Below are 18,410 nucleotides of genomic sequence, written 5' to 3'. Positions count from 1 at the left end.
TTGAGAATATCTCCTTACCTATACCATAACAAAAGACGGTAAAATTTGCTAATCGGAACGTGGCTTTGCTGCGGAATCCCCGCTGCAACTAACCCCCGGCGAGGAGGGCTCATGCCAAGCCACTCTACCCCTCCTCTCCCCGAACACGCCATTGAGATCCGCCCCGACCCCGGCGTGAGCACGAGGCAGCAGCCGTAGGGCAGCGTCGGTTCCGTCCGAAGTACTCGAGGAAGAAGGTGATCAACACCCTCGCTCACCCCTCATACCTCTTGGCCTGCGATGCTTTGGTACTGTTAGCATGCCTCATACTCCCTCCGTTCCTAAATATAAGTCTTTGTAGAAATTTCACTAGATGGACTACATACGGAGCATAATGGACAAATCTACATTTAAAATGCATCTATATACATCCGTATGTGGTTCATAGTGAAATCTCTACAAAGACTTATATTTAGGAACAGAGGGAGTACCTCTTTGTGAACTGTTGCCCCCTCCGTTTCTCATAATTCTGTCTCTAGCTCTCTTTCTGTGTTTGTTGAGGCACCCTGGGTGTTTATGACCTAAATTACACCGGGGAGAGTCCTTTTACTAGTCTTTATTACTTTTCTGTAAGCTCTGTTAAACAAGGCATCGGTTTATATTATCAAAAAAATAAGATAGTAGTATCATTTAACCTGTGCAATGAGCCTGATCCACCATTATATTGCCAGTTTCCGACTGTGATAACAAGCGATTCAAGACATCGATAAGGTTGACGGCGACAATCAGCTAGCCTTCATGGATTACGTTAATGATCTGTACAAGTTCTATAAAGTTGCCGAGGTAACTGCAGAGGGAGTACTTCTTAGGTGGTGTGTGCAAAAACCTTGTGATCTGTTGCTTGTCTCTGAAGGTGATCTTTCCTGTCCCGTTGCAGAATGAGCGTCGCCCCCGCGACTACATTCACTCCCAGGTGCATCTCAACTCCAAGATGCGGGCCATCCTCGTCGACTGGATAATAGAAGTGCATGACATGTTTGATCTGATGCCAGAGACCCTCTACCTTATAGTGTACATCATCGACCGGTATCTCACGAAGCAGCTCGTGCTTCGGAGGGAGCTGCAGCTGGTAGGCGTCTCAGCCCTGCTAATCGCTTGCAAGTATGAGGAGGGGATGTTTCCAGAGGTAGACTGAAAACTTCTCACACCCCCTTTGCTTTTCCACTTTGCAGTATATCGAGTCCATGTTCTGATTGGTTGTATATACACACCTGCAGGTGAGGGATTTGGTCTGGATAACAGACAATGCCTACTCCAGGAGGCAGATACTGAGGATGGAGAAAGCCATTCTCAATCGGCTTGGATGGAACCTGACAGTTCCTACACCTTATGTGTTCCTTGCGCGCTTTGCCATGGCTGCGTCTTCCTACAATTTGAACAACTATAAGGAGGTAAAGAATACGTACAATATACCATATGTAAATTCAGATGCATTTGCACTGTAAAGGAACGAGTTTGTGTACTGAAGTTTCCCTATCTGGAATCTGGATGGATGCAGATGATGAACATGGTGTCCTTGTTTGCTGAACTGGCACTGATGCAATATGCGCTGGTGCCGTCCAAGCCCTCCATGGTTGCTGCTGCTGCTGTCTATGCAGTCAGGCTCACACTCAAGAAGACCGATCCATGGACTCACACTCTCAAGCACTATACTGGCTTTACTGAATCACAGCTAATGTAAGAATGCACAACAGTGACTTTACACACTCTTGTAGCTTGAATAACTCTGTGTTTCTGTGATGATTTCAGATATAGTGCAAAGATGCTGGTCACCGCACACTCGACTGCCCCTCAGAGCAAGTTGCAGGTGGTGTATAAGAAGTATTGTAGCAAGAAGTTGGGAAGAGTGGCCCTGCGCCCACCTGCAATCAACTTCAAATAAACGAGATTTCTAGGATTTTTTTTCTTCAAATAAATGGAAGGTGTGTCTGACATTCATTCGCTGGTTATTTCCTGCATTTAGAGTGGAAGAAGGGTTTGAAAACTTGAGGCAGTTGCTACGCTGTTTGGCCACAAGTCAGGGATATTATCTTTGAACTAAAACCACGTCACTTATTCATGAATGGAGGGAGAATTTGTGAACAATGGGAGTAGTTGTCAAAGCTTACCGTCCTGAGTAACTATGTTTGAAGGCTGTAACTAAGCTTTGTGATACACATGCATGGACATGCCACTCCAGCTTACGCCTAATATATCTCATGTCGGAAGTCTGCATATTTCTTTTGGGGAAGGGTTTGTGATACTACACGCAATTTCTGAGTTAATTCCCTGGCATCGGTCCCTGAAGAACTCCTTGTTACATGAGTTCATCGGTTGCCTCCTCACTCCTCAGTGTGTCAGCGAATTTTGAAAACTTAAGGACATAAGTAAACATGATGTAGCCTTCCAAACATTGTCATGATCATCCATAAGTGTATTGCTCAAGAAAACAAGAAACGTAGTCCAAGAAAGAAACACCATAGACATACGTCCAAAATAAGATAAACATAAAACGGAACAAAGCAAGGCTAGCAATAAAACAGACAGGCAGCAACCATAATTACAAGAAAAATGAGTGTCTGAGCATTACTTATGAATCACAAGCCAAGTTTTTATTATTATTTAACAGCCACATCTGAAATAGGTTCACAACAAGCACACACACGCGTGAAATAGCAGTACACAGTTCAAACAAGTTAAGCGAAAACTAGTTTGGATACGAAAACACAACTCGCTTGCAGTCTTATAATAAGCCGCAGCCGGAATCGGTCAGTAGGAAATACCATCACATTTCACAAGCAAAAGCACATGATGACTAGAACAGTAGTAGCAGTAGCAAACGCAGGCGGTAACTGCACCTTAGCAGAGGTGGAACAAGCAGCAAATGATGTGCAGTACGTCAAAAAGCAGAGAAACCCGGACAGTATGCACATTCCGCAGCGGGCCAGCAGCACGTACAGAGCATCTTCCTTCAGACGAAGACCTACATAACCAACATTACATCACATCAACAATTTGAGACGAGGGAGGAAGCAAGTAGTGGTACTAGTTAGCAGGTTGCTATACCTCCGAGTGCATTACACATTTCCCAACCAGTGTGGCGGGTCAATCCCGGAGAGTATACCGCCACTGTGTCCCTAGAATTGCAGAACATTGATCCAGCAACCAAAAGAAATCACTAGTGATTTCAAAGAAGCCTAGAGACTGGAGGGGCATGAGGAACTCAATGCCAGCTGGGACCACCATCATGCTGCTGAGGTTGACAAAGTATAATCTTTCCAGGCTCGCCATGGCACCTTGCTGTATCTCTAGCCGATTCAGATTAGGCATGTCTATTAGATAGAGAATCTTTAGCTTGGGAAACCACCCCGTGAGAAATGCTAGCTGCTCTCCGTTGTATGCTCTGGTGAATTCTAGATGCGTCAAATTTGACAGCCGTGAAAGGGATGGCAGGGGGTCTTCTCTCAGTTGTGACCAATATAGATTCAAAACATGCAAGTTCTGCCCCCCAGCAGCTTGGAAGAGAGGAGACTCATCCAACGCCCCTTCCGCCAGTCGTCCACCCAAACGTAGCCTTTGCAGGTTTGGCAGGAGGACATTCAACGAGAGAACCTCATTCTCATCACTTGCATCCACATCAAGATGGGACAAACACCGCATCTGAACTAGAGACTCACTGATACGTCCACAATAGCTTCCCTTCACATCCAACAACCTCAAGCTTCTCAGTTGCCTCATCTGCCGTAAATGTCTAATAGACTCATCATGTGCTACCAACGCTTGTAACGTTTGCAGGTTTGTTAGATTTCCAAGACCATTGGGGACATGCACACCACTGAAACATTTAATCCCTCTCAAATCTGTATTAATTCTTTTCTCAACAAATAAGTGCCTAAGCTTCTTCAGCTTCACAATCCCACTAGGCAGCTCATGTACATCAGATCTAAGAAGGTCCAGTGTTAACAATTTTGAAAGCTTCTCAACAGAACTCGGGAGCATCTTCACTTTTGAATCACGCAAACCCAAATGGCGGAGATTAAAAAGGTCTCCAATAGCATCTGGAATATTCTCAATGGGTAGACCACTTAATTCTAGCACTGTCATATATCTTGACTCCTTACATAGCATAGGTAGTAGAGTAAATGTTACCATACTATCGTCCAGCATAACGAATGTTCGAAGTCGGCGTACACTAGAAAATGACTGCTGAATATCCTTCTTCTGTTTGTGCAATACCAATCGACGTCCATTCCTCTCAAAAGACCCCCCACGCTTATCCTCATATGTAACACCAAAACAGTTCTTCTGGCACAAGTCAAGTGCCAATTCACGTAAGATATCGTGCATTTTGAATTCTTTCATCCTACCAAATGAGTTTCTCTTGACAAGTTCTAGCATGTTTCTGTCAATTAGCTCCTTCAGATAGCCTTCTGCCACTTCTTCTAATGTGCTTTCACCCCTCTCTTCAATGAACCCCTCTGCTGTCCATAACCGTATAAGTTGTTTCCTTTTGAAACAATAGTCTTCTGAAAATAAGCTGCAATGCAAGAAACAGCATTTTAAGTGTGTTGGAAGGTAGATGAAGCTCAGATGCAAAACATTCCTTATGTGATCGAGTCTTGAATTGTTGATTAGCTCCCAACTTAATTGGGCATGTATTCTTCTCCATTCTTCCACAGTTTTCTCACGCACACGCAAGAGGCTACCAACTAACACAATAACAAGAGGCAAGCCTTTGCACTTGCTAACTATTTGCTCGGACAAAGGATTCAACTCCGCAGGACATTCATGATTTGTATCTCTTGGAAAGGCTTTTTTACAAAAGAGATCCCATGCCTTATCCTCTGGTAAAGGTTTCAGTGTTAAAGTATGTCCTTGAGAGGCAAGTGCAGCAACATCGCCTTCCCTTGTTGTGACCATCAGTCTGCTGCCCTTTTTATTATTAATAAGCACCCTAGACAAGTCATCAAATGCTTCTGGAGTCCAAACATCGTCCAATATGATCAAATACTTCTGTTGCTCTAGAAATTTCCTCAGTGTCTCTTCAAGGCATGTGATGTCCATGGCCACAGTGTTAGATAGCACACTGACTTTATCTCGGGAAATTTCCTTGATTATATTCCTCAAGACATGTTCTGTAGAATAAGTTTGAGAGATGGAGACCCAAGCATGGCACTGGAATTTCTCTCTATGCTTCCTGTAGACATTTGCAGCTAAAGATGTTTTACCAAGCCCTCCCATTCCAAGCAGTGCTATCACAGAGCGTTCCAAATCGTCACTTAACAACCACTGCTCAAGTTTATCTCTGTTTTTATCCACACCGACTAGATCTTCTTCATCAAGGGAGCGTGAAATGTTTGCTAGATCTTTGGACCTCTTGACAATGTAACTTGAGCTGCTAGTATCCCCATTGTTTATCATGTGAACCCAACGATTTTTTGTCTCAGACAGGTGTGTTAGGTCTTTCGATATTTCCTTCACCTTGAAAGTAATCCGGTTCAAAGAAAGCAGATATCTTGGTTTTGTAAACCCTTTCTTCAGGTAAAAGCAACATCCCGTGTCATGTTCGTGACCAACAAGATACAAGTACTCATCCACCATGTCCTCCATCACATGTGCTACTTTCCGTACTTCCTCCAACCAGCCCTCATATACTTGATTGTTGCGGTTTCGGATATCCATTTGACAGAGAACATCATGCATTACTCGAAGCTCCCTCGCAACACGACCCATGCTGCCCTGTAGCTCTAGTATTTGCTTCCTGTACTTCGCAAACAATGTGCTGGCCTGGTCTGCCACTCCATTTGCCAAGGCGGTTCCAATCTTTTTAATGGCTAGAAGAATCACAATCTCCGGCATCACTTTCTGAGAATAGCTAATGTATCACTGTTGGGTGGGGGCCTAGTTGTAGATTTGCCTCAGTATTATTACAATGACCACTGCAAAATGAAGTGAAGCATTAGTTAGTAGCAAGCACTTGGGTGAAACACTTCAAAACTCTCCAACCGCAATGAAATAAAACACTTGCTGTGGTGAAATAAGTAGAACCTTTCAAAGTAATCCTCCTAAACTCTGATTTCATACAGTTAACCTATCTAACGCTGACCCACATAATAATCAATCAAAAAACAGAACTTATGACGTGCAGGTCCATGAGGATTTTAAAACACTTGGGACTGTGCTATCGTCAATGGGAAACTAAATGTTATTAACTGACAAGAGCGAGTGACACTCAACCAACTAACTGACCATGTACGCTCCGCTTCCCTGTAGGGGACATCTCAGGTTAAAAGGCCCCAAATATTGAAGATTTAAACAAGTGAGGTGAAGAGGGAGACTATCTGACATACCGGCCAGCTCCAAGTAACTTAGTTCCATATTTTTCTCAACATATATATCTTACAGTATCTCCAGATTTATGGAGAAACAAATAGCTAGAGTTGTTGATTAAGCCACAAGAAAATGTGTCACAATCAAGAAATAAATAAGGAAGCAAAGCTATAATGTCAGAGGACTAGAGGAGTCATTACTCATTAGAAGAAATCAATATACTATTACTGTAACTAAAACCACTTTAATTAAAAGGAGCTGTCATGTGCACTTTAGGAGACCCTCACACATCAAGAATGTTGACTTTAGGAGGCTAGAAATTTCCACATTAGCGTATCTAGAACTCAAGAGCATATGCTCATCGTGTGCTAGGTATATCACCAGTACAAAGCATTATCAACAACTGCGCTGCAGATCGATTCAAGACATTTTATTAATGGAAGGGAAACAATCAGGGATGGAGCAGCTCACGGGGACCCCAGGCAGCTGCCTGGGCTCAACCGGAGAGTCCGTTAAGCATTAGCATCAATTTATGGGTTAGCAATGATGTTTTGCTGGACAAACACTGGCCAGCGGTGACCCTGCCCATGCTCGGTCAGTGAGCTGGCTTCACCACTGGAAACAATGGATATCAACTAAAACCTGAACACTGCCAGCTCACCGGACCTTGAAGCCGTACAAATTAAGAAGCTCGACCAGAGTACAGTCTAAGATAGCCAGAAAACTATGGAAGGACGACGCACCTGCCGGATGGCATAGATCCGATCGAGCTTGGTGACCTCCTTGTGCATTTATGAATCTGAAACAATCAGAATAGTCTCATGGATTCTCGGAGGTAAAAGAGACCTCATGGCTTGGGTGGTCTTGTTGTCACTGAAGCTTAATTGTGCAGATCGTGAACTCTCATGGAGTCATGTGTATGACTGAGAGTATGCTAGCTTGCTGTTGGTGACAAGTAGTTGGATGTGATTTCAACTTCAGGTGTTCCCTTGTTATCTTTACCCACTAAACCAGGGAACAACCGCCTACCTAGCATTTAATGGCAAGGAAAACGGGTTAATACTTCCTCGACCTAGCTTAGGATATACAGGAGTAATAGGAACAGAACCAAATTGAAGGAGATAATATCATCAGAATTGCACCTGGTTTGTAATAACTGTAGATCTGACCAGATTTGGACCTGTGGTGGCCTCCTTGCGCGCTTCAGAATCTGAAATCATCAAAATAGTGCCATGGGTTGGTGAGAGTGGGGCATCATGCTAGTCTTATTGCTGAAGCCATGAGCCATCAAGAAGCACCCAGAGAACCTGCAAGTCAAGTCAATGTTAGTTTTCTTGCGGTGGTTGTTGAAGCTCAATTATTTTACAACATGATGTATTATCTGAAAGCAATGTGCCTGTGTGAATATCTAATCAGTTCAATGTTCATGGAATACACATCTGATCACTTCAATAGTCTTGACTGGCCCACTGCAACCAAGAACTCCAGCTACAATATTCTGCTTGGAGCATAGCCACATGCTTTTCAAGGTTCCCTACGGCTTTGGCGCTTTGTCTTCATGATTATATGTGCCTCTCCTTTTGTTTCTGACAAGGGAGAAGAATTAGGATTTCTGAAACTACCCAAATGGTATGGATGGCCATTTTTATAATTAGGCATTTGCCCATATAGACCATGCAGTGTTGTATTCTGATCATGAGGGTCAGTCACCGAAGCTTACAAAGGTTTTTGAGACGCCCACTAGTAAGTAATAGGGCTATATATTCAGATAAGCCTTGTTAAACATGAGATATTGTAGGGATATAGATGGCAGCAAGGACTTGTCTTGCACCATAGATAGAGTCCTTTTCTATTTAACCTTCTATCCCTATCTCTCTCTCTCTCTCTGTAATATCTCTAGTTGGTTGAATCCCAACAGAACTCTTCTGTACCCCTCGCGAGACACCCTCGCTCGACCAATATAACCTGCGGGCTCTCCCTGTTGGAGAGTTGAGATGCTTCAATAACTTTCCACATGGTATACAGAGCAGGCCCTTCCATCACATCTAGCTAGCTTCCATTGATCTCCCATCACCACCCTCCCATCATGTCGTCCTCCGCCGTCCCTATCACCTCCGGCCTCAACTACAACACCTCCGAGCCACTCTCCTGGACGAACTATGTCCTTTGGAGAGCTCAAGCGCGATCCCAGATAATGGGCGCCGACTTGTTTGGCTATATAGATCGAACCCTAGAGGAGCCTCCCAAAACCATCACCACCAAAGACAAAGATGGCAAGGACCAGGTGATTCCAAACCCTGCCTATGCCCCCTGGCTGATCCAGGATCAGCAGATCGTTGCCTATCTCCTTCGCAACCTGTCCAAAGAAGTTCTTGTCCAAGTTGCCTCCCTTGAATCCTCACATGCGATCTGGGCTACACTGGCGGCTATGTTTTCTGCCGTCTCGCTATCCCGTGTCAACAACATCTGATCTGCGCTAACCAACGCGCAGAAAGGTACGCAGTCGGCCTCAGCATACTTCGGGCACATGCGCTCCCTCTCCGATGAGCTCGCGGCGGCGGGCAAACCACTCGGGGAGGGGGAGCTCATCTCCTTCATCGTCGCGGGCTTGGACGTGGACTACCAGCCAATCATCTCCGCCCTCGACGTGCACACTGAACCGGTCACCATCGACGCGCTCTTCTCCCTGGTGGCGAACTTCGATCAGCGGATCGAGATGTTCCATGGCGGTGGTGCTGGTGGCTTCAAGTCATCGGCAAACGCTGCTTCCAGGGGTCGTCCAAATGCCGGAAAGGGAGGTTACCGCAACCAGAAGGGCGGCAGTGGCGGTGGCCCTCGAGGAAACGGCGATGGCTACGGTGCTCCCGGTGGCGGCAACTACGGCGCCGGTGGAGGAGGCTACAACGCCGTTGGTGGCGGCGGCTACCACACAGGCGGCGGTTCTGGTGGTGGCTACCATCAGAACAATGGAGGAGGAGGCCACTATGGTGGTGGTGGTGGCGGTCACTATCACCAGAACCCCTCTGGTGGCGGCAACAACACTCGGCGCCCTCCCAACAACAACAACAGGGGGCGTCACTTCCAAGGGTATGATGGTTATGAGGGACGATGCCAAATCTGTAAGAAAACAAATCATCTTACAAAGGATTGTGATTGGCGCTATGCTGATGATCCTAACTCCCAAAGCAAGAAAATTGCAGCTGCAGCTGATGTGTCCTATGGTGTCGATACCAATTGGTATATGGACACAGGCGCCACAAATCATATCACTGGTGAATTGGAGAAGCTGACAATGCATGAAAAATACCGTGGCCATGATCAAGTCTACACCGCCGCCAATGGGGCAGGTATGGAGATAAGTCATATTGGTCACTCATTTATCAAAACCCCACACAAAAACCTTGAGCTTAATGAAATCTTGCATGTTCCCAATGCCTCCAAAACTTTGTTATCTGTTCATCGTATAGCTCTTGACAACAATGTGTTTCTAGAGTTTCATCCATTCTTTTTTTATCAAGGATCAGGTCACGAAGAAAGTTCTTCATAGAGGTGTTTGTGTGCAAGGCCTCTACTCTTTACTTCCGCAGTATTGCCGATACAATGAACAAGCCTATGGTGCCATCAAGCTTTCTGCTGAACGGTGGCACAATCGCTTAGGACATCCTTCGTTTGCTACTGTTCATCGTATTCTTAGTAGTAATAATCTCCCAGTTGTTGGTGAGAGAAACTCAGAAACAATTTGTGATTCCTGTCAATGTGCTAAAAGTCATCAACTACCATATCCTGTGTCTATTAGTGTCTCTACAAAACCTTTGCAACTTATCTTTTCTGATGTATGGGGTCCAGCACCCACTTCTGTTGGTAGACACCAATACTATGTAAGCTTTATTGATGACTTTAGCAAGTATACGTGGATATATCTCCTTAAGAAGCGTTCCGACGTGTTTCAAGTGTTTCACAATTTTCAAGCTCTTGTAGAGCGAAAATTCGACAGTAAAATCATTGCTGTATAGTCCGACTGGGGTTGTGAGTATGAGAAACTAAACTCTTTTTTTCAAAAGATAGGTATCTCTCATCATGTTTCATGCCCACATGCACATCAGCAGAATGGCTCTGCTGAGCGGAAACATCGACATATTGTCGAGGTAGGCTTAGCCCTCCTAGCTTCTGCCTCCATGCCCCTCAAATTTTGGGATGAGGCTTTTCTTACCGCTGTTCATCTTATTAATATGTGGCCCAGTCGCACTATCTCACATGAAACTCCCACTGAACCTCTTCTTCATATCACACCAGATTACACCGCTCTTCATGTCTTTGGTTGCGCATGTTGGCCAAATCTTCGTCCCTATAATGCTCGCAAACTCATGTACCGTTCCAAACAATGTGTTTTTCTTGGCTACAGTGCGCAACACAAAGGTGTCAAGTGCCTTGACGTCTCTACCGCCCGTGTGTACATCTCACGTGGCGTAGTCTTTGATGAGACTCAGTTTCCCTTTGCACATCTACACCCCAATGCCGGTGCCCTCCTTAGAACAGAAATCCTCCTACTACCATCTCATCTTTCTGGTGTCTCGTGTGCGGGTGATGATACTTGTAGTGACCAAACTATGACTCATATATCTCCTATTATTCCTGAGTATACTGTTTTAGGAAGAATCGGCGAAGAAAATGGCGTTGCAAACAGTGCATTAGGGGGCTCCAGCATGCATACAGGAGATCCAGCGCCATCATCCTCGGGATCGCCCCGTCTGGACGCGCCAGGTCCGACCGGATCCTCTTCGGGATCGCAGCCAAGTCAGGCGGCTTGGGGCCCTCCACCATCACCCGCCCCGCGCCTCTCTCCGGGCGACGCGTGTCATCCCGCATCTGTGCTGGGCTCCGCGGACGCTGCGCACCAATCAGTGCCGGGGGACCTGCGGACAGCGCGGTACGTGCCGGTCCCGCACACGTACGCCAGGCGCCCCACGTGGGTTTCCGCGTCCTCTGCGCCAGGCGGGCCAGACGGGCCCGCTGCTGGATCCGATGCAGATCCGGTCAGCCGGCTCCTGGATCCTCTGCGGCCTCGCCCGTCCCCGCATCAGCTCGCCCTGCCACAGCCAATCCGGCGGGCCCTGGTGCTACGGATGCCTCGGGATCTTCTGCGGCTCCGCTCGCCCCCACACTGCCTCGTACACGTCTTCGTGACAGCACCATACAACCTATCAACTACAAAACTAAGTATGGCTTAGTTTATTCTGTTTCCACAGGTGAACCCCGCACTGTTAATGAGGTGCTGACTGATCCCAAGTGGCGGATGGCTATGGAAGAGGAGTTTCATGCTCTTCAGAAAAATCATACATGGCATCTTGTTCCATCACGTCCAGGCAGAAATGTCATTGATTGCAAATGGGTGTACAGAATCAAACGCATGTCCGATGGCACTATGATCGATATAAAGCCAGACTTGTTGCCAAGGGTTTTAAGCAGAGGTATGGACTGGATTATGAGGACACCTTTAGTCCTGTTGTTAAAGCTGCTACCATTCGCCTTGTTTTATCCGTTGTTGTGTCCAAAGGATGGAGTCTCCGACAGCTAGATGTGCAGAACGCGTTTCTTCATGGTGTTCTGGAAGAGGAAGTTTATATGAAGCAACCTCCTGGGTTTGAGGATAAACACAAACCATCTCACATCTGTAGACTTGATAAGTCTCTCTATGGACTCAAGCAAGCTCCACATGCATGGTATTCTCGTTTGAGTTCTAAGCTGCACACCCTTGGTTTTATTCCCTCTAAGTCTGATACATCCTTGTTCATTTACAATAAGTCACAGATAGTTATCTTTGTACTCATTTATGTGGATGATATCATTGTCACTAGTTCCTCAAATGAGGCTATCACAGCTCTTCTGAAAGATTTGAATTCAGAGTTTGCTCTTAAGGATCTTGGAGATCTTCACTATTTTCTTGGAATTGAGGTCAAGAGAAATAAAGAAGGTGGTCTTCATCTCTCTCAGGAAAAATATGCATCTGATCTGTTGAATAAGGCTGGGTTGCAGGGCTATAAACCATCTCCAACACCACTCTCCAGCTCAGAAAAATTGTCCCTTGCAGAGGGGGTTCCTCTGAATCCAGAGGATGGCACCAAGTACAGGAGTTTGGTAGGTGCACTTCAGTACGACACTCACCAGGCCTGATATTTCTTTTGCGGTTAATAAAGTATGTCAGTTTCTCCATGCACCCACTTCAGCTCATTGGACTGCTGCCAAGCACATCTTGAGATATGTAAAGCACACCTTGGGTGTTGGACTCATCTTTAGCAAGCCATCTTCAACACTTGTTAGTGCATTTTCTGATTCTGACTGGGCAGGTTGTCTGGATGACAGAAGGTCTACAGGTGGTTTTGCAGTTTTCTTTGGACCTAATCTCATCTCCTGGTGTGCCAAGAAGCAGGCAACTGTCTCTAGGTCGAGTACCGAGGCAGAATACAAGGCATTGGCCAATGCAACAGCCGAAATTATAGGGTAAAGTCTATGCTCAAGGAGCTTGGGATATGTCACATACAAACTCCATGTCTTTGGTGTGACAATCTTGATGCTACATATCTCTCTGCCAATCCTGTTTTTCATGCAAGAACTAAGCATATTGAGATTGATTATCACTTTGTTCGAGAAAGGGTTGCAAGCAAGGAATTGGAGATCCGGTTTGTTCCTTCAAAAGATCAAGTTGCGGATGGTTTCACAAAGGCCTTGGCTACAGGACCGTTTGAGGAATTCAAGCGTAATCTAAACTTGAGAAGCTTAGATTAAGAGAGGGTGTTAAACATGAGATATTGTAGGGATATAGATGGCAGCAAGGACTTGTCTTGCGCCATAGATAGAGTCCTTTTCTATTTAACCTTCTATCCCTATCTCTCTCTCTCTGTAATATCTCTAGTTGGTTGAATCCCAACCGAACTCTTCTGTACCCCTCGCGAGACACCCTCGCTCGATCAATATAACCTGCGGGCTCTCCCTGTTGGAGAGTTGAGACGGTTCAATAACTTTCCACAAGCCTGAGCAGTACAGTACCTAATCACTAGCAGCAAGCTGAGCTATATACATACAGAGAGCTAAGAGTAATTACTTACAGTTACAGAACATCCATCAATCCAATGGAACAGCTATATTACCAGCATATATTCTTCTCCATGTCTTCTCATTCCAGCACCAAGAACCTGCCACACTTGACAAGAAATATGAGTTTATTAGTACTACACTTTTCTGAAATATACTATGGGCCATTGAGCCCACACCTGCCGGAAAATGGCGAAGACTCTCAGGTTGATCAAACAAAGGACCATAAATCAGTCAAAGCCAACAGATCGAGATGGCAACGGTTTGGGGGACGCTTGATTAAGGTCGAGCTCGCGGATACAGTAGAGAACAAATCAACCTCCTAATGTGGTTCAGATTCAGCAAGTTCATATTGTCACCCAAGTCCTACGGACAACACAAAAGGGGCATGGATACATGTAATGTAAGGGACGTTGGCTGGCTTTACCTCGTCGTCGCTGCCGGCAGGGAGTCTACTTCGCGGCGGCCACTGGGGGAGAGGGGTGATTTGACCGGGGCAGAGAGGCCCTGTCGCCGCACCGGAGCGAGAGGGATGCGCCGATGGGGTGGGGTGGAGTGGAGTGGGGACGGGCTTGGCCGGAGACGAGACGAGGCAGTCTCCCTGCTATCCTAACCCTCGCCGGCGGTGGAGTCGTCTGCTTCCGGCTCCGTCTGCGCGAGTCTCCAGTCCAGTAGGTGCCTGGGTTAGATCGTCTTTTTTTTTTTGCGGGCCCAGGGTTAGATCGTTGACCGGCTATTCTACTACTAGGTATCAGTTTTGGATATGGCCCTGAGTGTATATACACACACTACATGCAAAAGAAATACTAGTAATTATAAAGCAGTAAAAAAATGATTTTTTTATATATGGAGTAACTCATATGGATTTTTAACTTTACCCCCTCCTTCCATGTATATACGGCCTTATGTGTTTTTCGGGGCTAACTTTAATCATATGTTAGAGCAATAATATATGACATGCAAGTTACACAAGGACGTCATCAAATTCATACATGAAAGGAGCTTCTAATGATATAATGTTCACATTATACATTTTATATATTATTAATCTTATATCAATAGTCAACGGCAAGCTTGAAAAATATATTAGGCCCTTTTCTCTACAACGTAGCTCCGCCGGTGATGCCATCCATCTATATCTATGCTAATATAAAAAGACTTAAAGGGACAGATCTACTCCCTCCATCACAGTTTAAAGGGCGTATCTTCAAAACCAGATTTTTTTCACAATTAGAGGGAAACAGGGCGCAGGTCATTAATTAGCCTATTAACTGCATCGTTTTGGGAGGAATTAGCCCGCTGAAATTACTCCTTCCGCTTGCCTTCCTGGTGCGCATGCATGGTGTGAACTGAAACTTTAGGTGGAGGTGTGAATCGGTTTTGTTTGCATGCATGGTTGTGCGAGGCCTTTTGCATGGCTGTTTCCTTCTTTTACTGGACGGGGAGGTTACTATGCGTTTGTTTGGCGATTAATTAGGCGCATATCCTTAACTACCGCAGCTCCAGTGCATCTGTTATTCCTGCCAATCGCTAGCAACCTTGGGCCCAGAGAGATGTGAGGTACGCCCTTTAAACTGTGATGGAGGGAGTAACTGATATCGGCCATCGAACTAAGTCAATCCAACGACCTAGACTGCTTCAATGGCCGGCGTTAAACATGTTTAACGTGTAATTAATATCATACATAATAATCGCGTGCAATTAATATATTGTCTAAATATTAACGTGCGCATTTACTAGTGTTGGGTAAAAAGTATCCCTCCGACGTATCCGTAGTACACGATGAAAGTTGAGTCAAACTCGTGCATTTTAGGGTCCACCTTTCCAAATCAAATGCACTCTTTCCGTTCTGTTCTTTCCGAGAAAAAAGTCTACTGAGAGAGCGACGGAGACAGAGAGAGAGAGAGATGCCGGAGAGGAAAAGTATGTCTCTCCTCCGTCCGTCAGACTGCAGCACTCGCTACCATTGGGCCAGCAGAGCAGAGCTCACACGTCGCCGTCCGTTCCTCGGCCAGGACCGGAAGCTCCCGAGGAAGCGCCGGCGTCGCCATCGGAACCAGATGGTTCGGCTGAGAGATGCCACAACCACGCAGTAGCAGCAGGTGCAAACACCGGCAGGCAACTGACGGGAGCTCGGACCTTCGTCACTGATTCGCTTGGCCAGTCAAGGACGGCCGCGCGCGCGCGCTTGTTTACTCACCTCCTTCCTCCTCCGCGGGTCGCACTCTCGCACCTGCTCCGCCTCGCCCGGTCAGAGACAGTGGAATCTCCGATCAAATATCAGACATTCAGACCGATGCTTTAGCTGTGCTGAGGTCAGTTCGTCGGCGGTAAAGCGCGAAGAAGATCAGGCAGAAAGTAGTAGTAAGAAAGAACATACTGACGCAAGTGAGTTACTCTACTCCGCCTTCATATCTTGCAGTTTTCCCGCCACTGCAACTGTTTGTGTTCCTGTTCTATGGTCATCCGAATTTGCAGCCGCTCAGTTTCTGAACATTAACCGTCCGCTTCAGTCGTTTTGTTCTCCCTATTAAAACTGCTATGATCTCTGAATCTGAAACTGCGGACCAGTGTTTTGCGCTGAGAGTCCTTTTGAATCGAGCGTCTGTGGGTGGCGGTTTGATCAATTCAGGGTATTATGTGAAGTGGGATTCGATGTCTATAGCTCGCCAATTTTGTTTCTAGGCATAAAGATGAGTATCCACTATCCAGAGTTTACGAGTCTTGAGCTAAACTAGTGTAGCCAAAATGTCAAACCGAGTGCACAAGCGGAGAGCAATGGTTGGTTGCATAGCAGGAGTATCAATCAGTGCCCTGCACCCTTCTTTCTTAATCGTCTGACATATGCCATGACGCATAGACAGTGTACAAGTCCAAGCACGCTCTACAGCAATCAGTTACCTATAAACTTACTTGTCACTCCCCTGCAAAAAAAACTAGCCAGCATTATCAGTAACTCTCCACTAAGCTTGTTAATTAGTTGGCTGTGTGCGACGTAATGATGCACATGCCGGGTGCTATCCTCCTTTTCTACAAGAATAAATTGTTAATTAGTACTCTAGGATTCCTATGCTAGCTTGTCTGACTAATGTCAGATACATTGCAGAAGTGAACTAAGAAGGCCTTGAGAGCTTGGGCAACGCGGACATGTCGACGGCTGTCACTGCAACTGGTAAGTAAGATACATCTACACCTGACAGAATAATTAAGCAGGTCTTTTTAGATGATAATAAGCAGATTAAATTGCTGGGTTTGTTCCTTGATTAGTTTTCCACCAGCTTACTCAGTTCTTGTCTCGATTTATCCAGTATCGGCGGTCTGTGCGACTGTTGCGGTAGTGATAACCATCGCCGTGATCAGACGATGCCGCCGTTGGAGGTGGAAAGTTTACAAGAAGTTCATGGCCAAGATCACCGACGAGATCAACAGAAGGAACCGAGAGCTGGAAGCATGCGCCGCAGTGAACGACGTGGTGATCGAGATCGGCCCCGTGGAGAAGTTTCTGCATGAGATCCTCAACGAGAAGCCGATGAGGTTCAGCTCGGAGCAGCTGGCGTCGTGCACCGGGAAATACTCCACCGAGCTGGGCTCCGGCGGCTTCGGGGTGGTCTACAAGGGGGAGCTCCCCAACGGGCTGCCCGTGGCGGTGAAGGTGCTCAAGGTGTCCATGAACAAGAAGGTGCAGGAAGGGTTCATGGCGGAGATCGGCACCATCGGCCGGACCTACCACGTGCACCTCGTCAGGCTCTACGGCTTCTGCTTCGACCCGGACACCAAGGCGCTCGTCTACGAGTACCTCGAGAACGGCTCGCTGGACAAGTACCTATACCGCGACGGGGAAGGCGCGGGCGACGGCGAGAGAAAGGAGAGGCTCGAGTGGCGGACGCTGCACAGCATCGCCATCGGCACGGCCAAGGGGATCAGGTACCTGCACGAGGAGTGCCAGCAGAGGATCGTGCACTACGATATCAAGCCGGCAAACATTCTACTCACCGCCGACTTCACGCCCAAGGTGGCAGACTTCGGGCTGGCCAGGCTGGGCGAGCGCGAGAACCCGCACATGTCATCGCTGACCGGCGGCGGGCGCGGGACGCCGGGATACGCGGCGCCGGAGCTGTGGATGGCGCTGCCGACGACGGAGAAGTGCGACGTGTACAGCTTCGGCATGGTGCTGTTCGAGATCCTGGGGCGGCGCCGGAACTACGACGCCCAGCTGGAGGACGAGAGCCGTGAGTGGTTCCCCAAGTGGGTGTGGGACAAGTACGAGCAAGGGGACATGGAGTGCATCGTGTCCGCGGCGGCCGGCATCGGGGAGGCGGACCGGGAGAAGGTGGAGACCATGTGCAAGGTGGCGCTGTGGTGCGTCCAGTTCCAGCCGTCGGCGCGGCCGACCATGAGCAGCGTGGTGCGGATGCTGGAGGGGGAGATGGCCATCGTGCCGCCGGTGAACCCGTTCCACTACGTGTCGGGCGGCGGCAGCTCCAGCAGCTGGGCGCTATCGAGCAGCACCGGCACCGGCACGTTGACCAGCAGCAGCCGTGATACGGGATGGGACAGCAAGGTCTCGGCAGCAAGTACTCCTGGTAAGCCGACAGATGCAATGGTGAAAAGTGTCGAGTCCACTGATCCAGTGACGACATAGGCGTGGAGCTCCCCACGGAGGCTTGCTCTGCTTCCAGTTTACATGTAGGAAATGTTTTGTAAATAGCACTGTAGAGTACTATTACAAGAGTGTCTGTTGGTTTCTCTTCCATCACTCTCATTGATATATGGGAGGGGAACGTTTGGTTCCTGGGTACATATGTACACTATATGAGGAAAAAATTAGCAATTCAACAAAAAGTTAAAAAAATCTGATTTTTCATTTTAAAATAAACTTGACCTTTCATTGTACTAGTGAGAAAAGTTCCACAAAAGGAAAATTCCACTTTGACTTATTAAAAAAAAGTTCAAAATAGCATGAATAGTGATCT

At 46.9% G+C, this 18,410-nt stretch overlaps 2 protein-coding genes and 1 pseudogene across 10 annotated transcripts; 2 read left to right on the top strand and 1 right to left on the bottom strand.

Annotated features, from left to right (window-relative positions):
- Nucleotides 1-668: 668 nt before the first annotated feature.
- On the bottom strand, nt 669-15,075 carry LOC141041805 (disease resistance protein RPM1-like). 8 transcript variants are annotated; one of them, XR_012203419.1, is made up of 7 exons: nt 13,865-15,075; nt 13,452-13,538; nt 7,491-7,655; nt 7,092-7,377; nt 3,085-5,957; nt 2,877-3,001; nt 669-1,901 (listed from the first exon to the last, which is right to left on the bottom strand). XR_012203419.1 is itself a non-coding variant. In XM_073509130.1 (6 exons), the coding sequence occupies exon 5, from the start codon at nt 5,875-5,877 to the stop codon at nt 3,124-3,126; it is 2,754 nt and encodes a 917-aa protein (XP_073365231.1). In that variant the 5' UTR covers nt 5,878-5,957; nt 7,092-7,377; nt 7,491-7,655; nt 13,452-13,546; nt 13,865-15,075; the 3' UTR covers nt 2,609-3,001; nt 3,085-3,123. The 8 variants fall into 8 exon arrangements, 6 of the variants coding, with proteins under 6 accessions (XP_073365231.1, XP_073365236.1, XP_073365234.1 ...); XR_012203420.1 differs by having other exon boundaries at nt 1,271-1,405; nt 13,452-13,546; XM_073509130.1 differs by lacking the exon at nt 669-1,901 and having other exon boundaries at nt 2,609-3,001; nt 13,452-13,546.
- Nucleotides 745-1,759, top strand: LOC141041323 (cyclin-B1-1-like; annotated as a pseudogene).
- A 490-nt stretch (nt 15,076-15,565) lies between the features above and the next one.
- LOC141041804 (G-type lectin S-receptor-like serine/threonine-protein kinase SD2-5) lies at nt 15,566-18,179 on the top strand. Of its 2 annotated transcripts, XM_073509129.1 has the most exons (3): nt 15,566-15,825; nt 16,544-16,609; nt 16,746-18,179. In XM_073509129.1, exons 2-3 carry the CDS (start codon nt 16,585-16,587, stop codon nt 18,077-18,079), a joined length of 1,359 nt encoding a protein of 452 aa, XP_073365230.1. In that variant the 5' UTR covers nt 15,566-15,825; nt 16,544-16,584; the 3' UTR covers nt 18,080-18,179. The 2 variants fall into 2 exon arrangements, with proteins under 2 accessions (XP_073365230.1, XP_073365229.1); XM_073509128.1 differs by lacking the exon at nt 15,566-15,825 and having other exon boundaries at nt 16,342-16,609.
- Nucleotides 18,180-18,410: the final 231 nt, after the last annotated feature.

The sequence above is a fragment of the Aegilops tauschii genome, chromosome 2 (genome assembly GCF_002575655.3).
Source record: "Aegilops tauschii subsp. strangulata cultivar AL8/78 chromosome 2, Aet v6.0, whole genome shotgun sequence".
Taxonomy (NCBI): Eukaryota; Viridiplantae; Streptophyta; class Magnoliopsida; order Poales; family Poaceae; genus Aegilops; species Aegilops tauschii.
This window is presented reverse-complemented; position numbering and strand designations above follow the sequence as displayed.

What these genes read in the sequence shown, in the direction of transcription:
- LOC141041805 (XM_073509130.1), bottom strand. Translation starts at nt 5,877, where the DNA reads ATGCCGGAGATTGTGATTCTTCTAGCCATTAAAAAGATTGGAACCGCC.
- LOC141041804 (XM_073509129.1), top strand. Translation starts at nt 16,585, where the DNA reads ATGTCGACGGCTGTCACTGCAACTG. An exon ending in GACGGCTGTCACTGCAACTG is followed by an intron (nt 16,610 to 16,745) that starts GTAAGTAAGATA and finishes CGATTTATCCAG; the next exon opens with TATCGGCGGTCTGTGCGACT.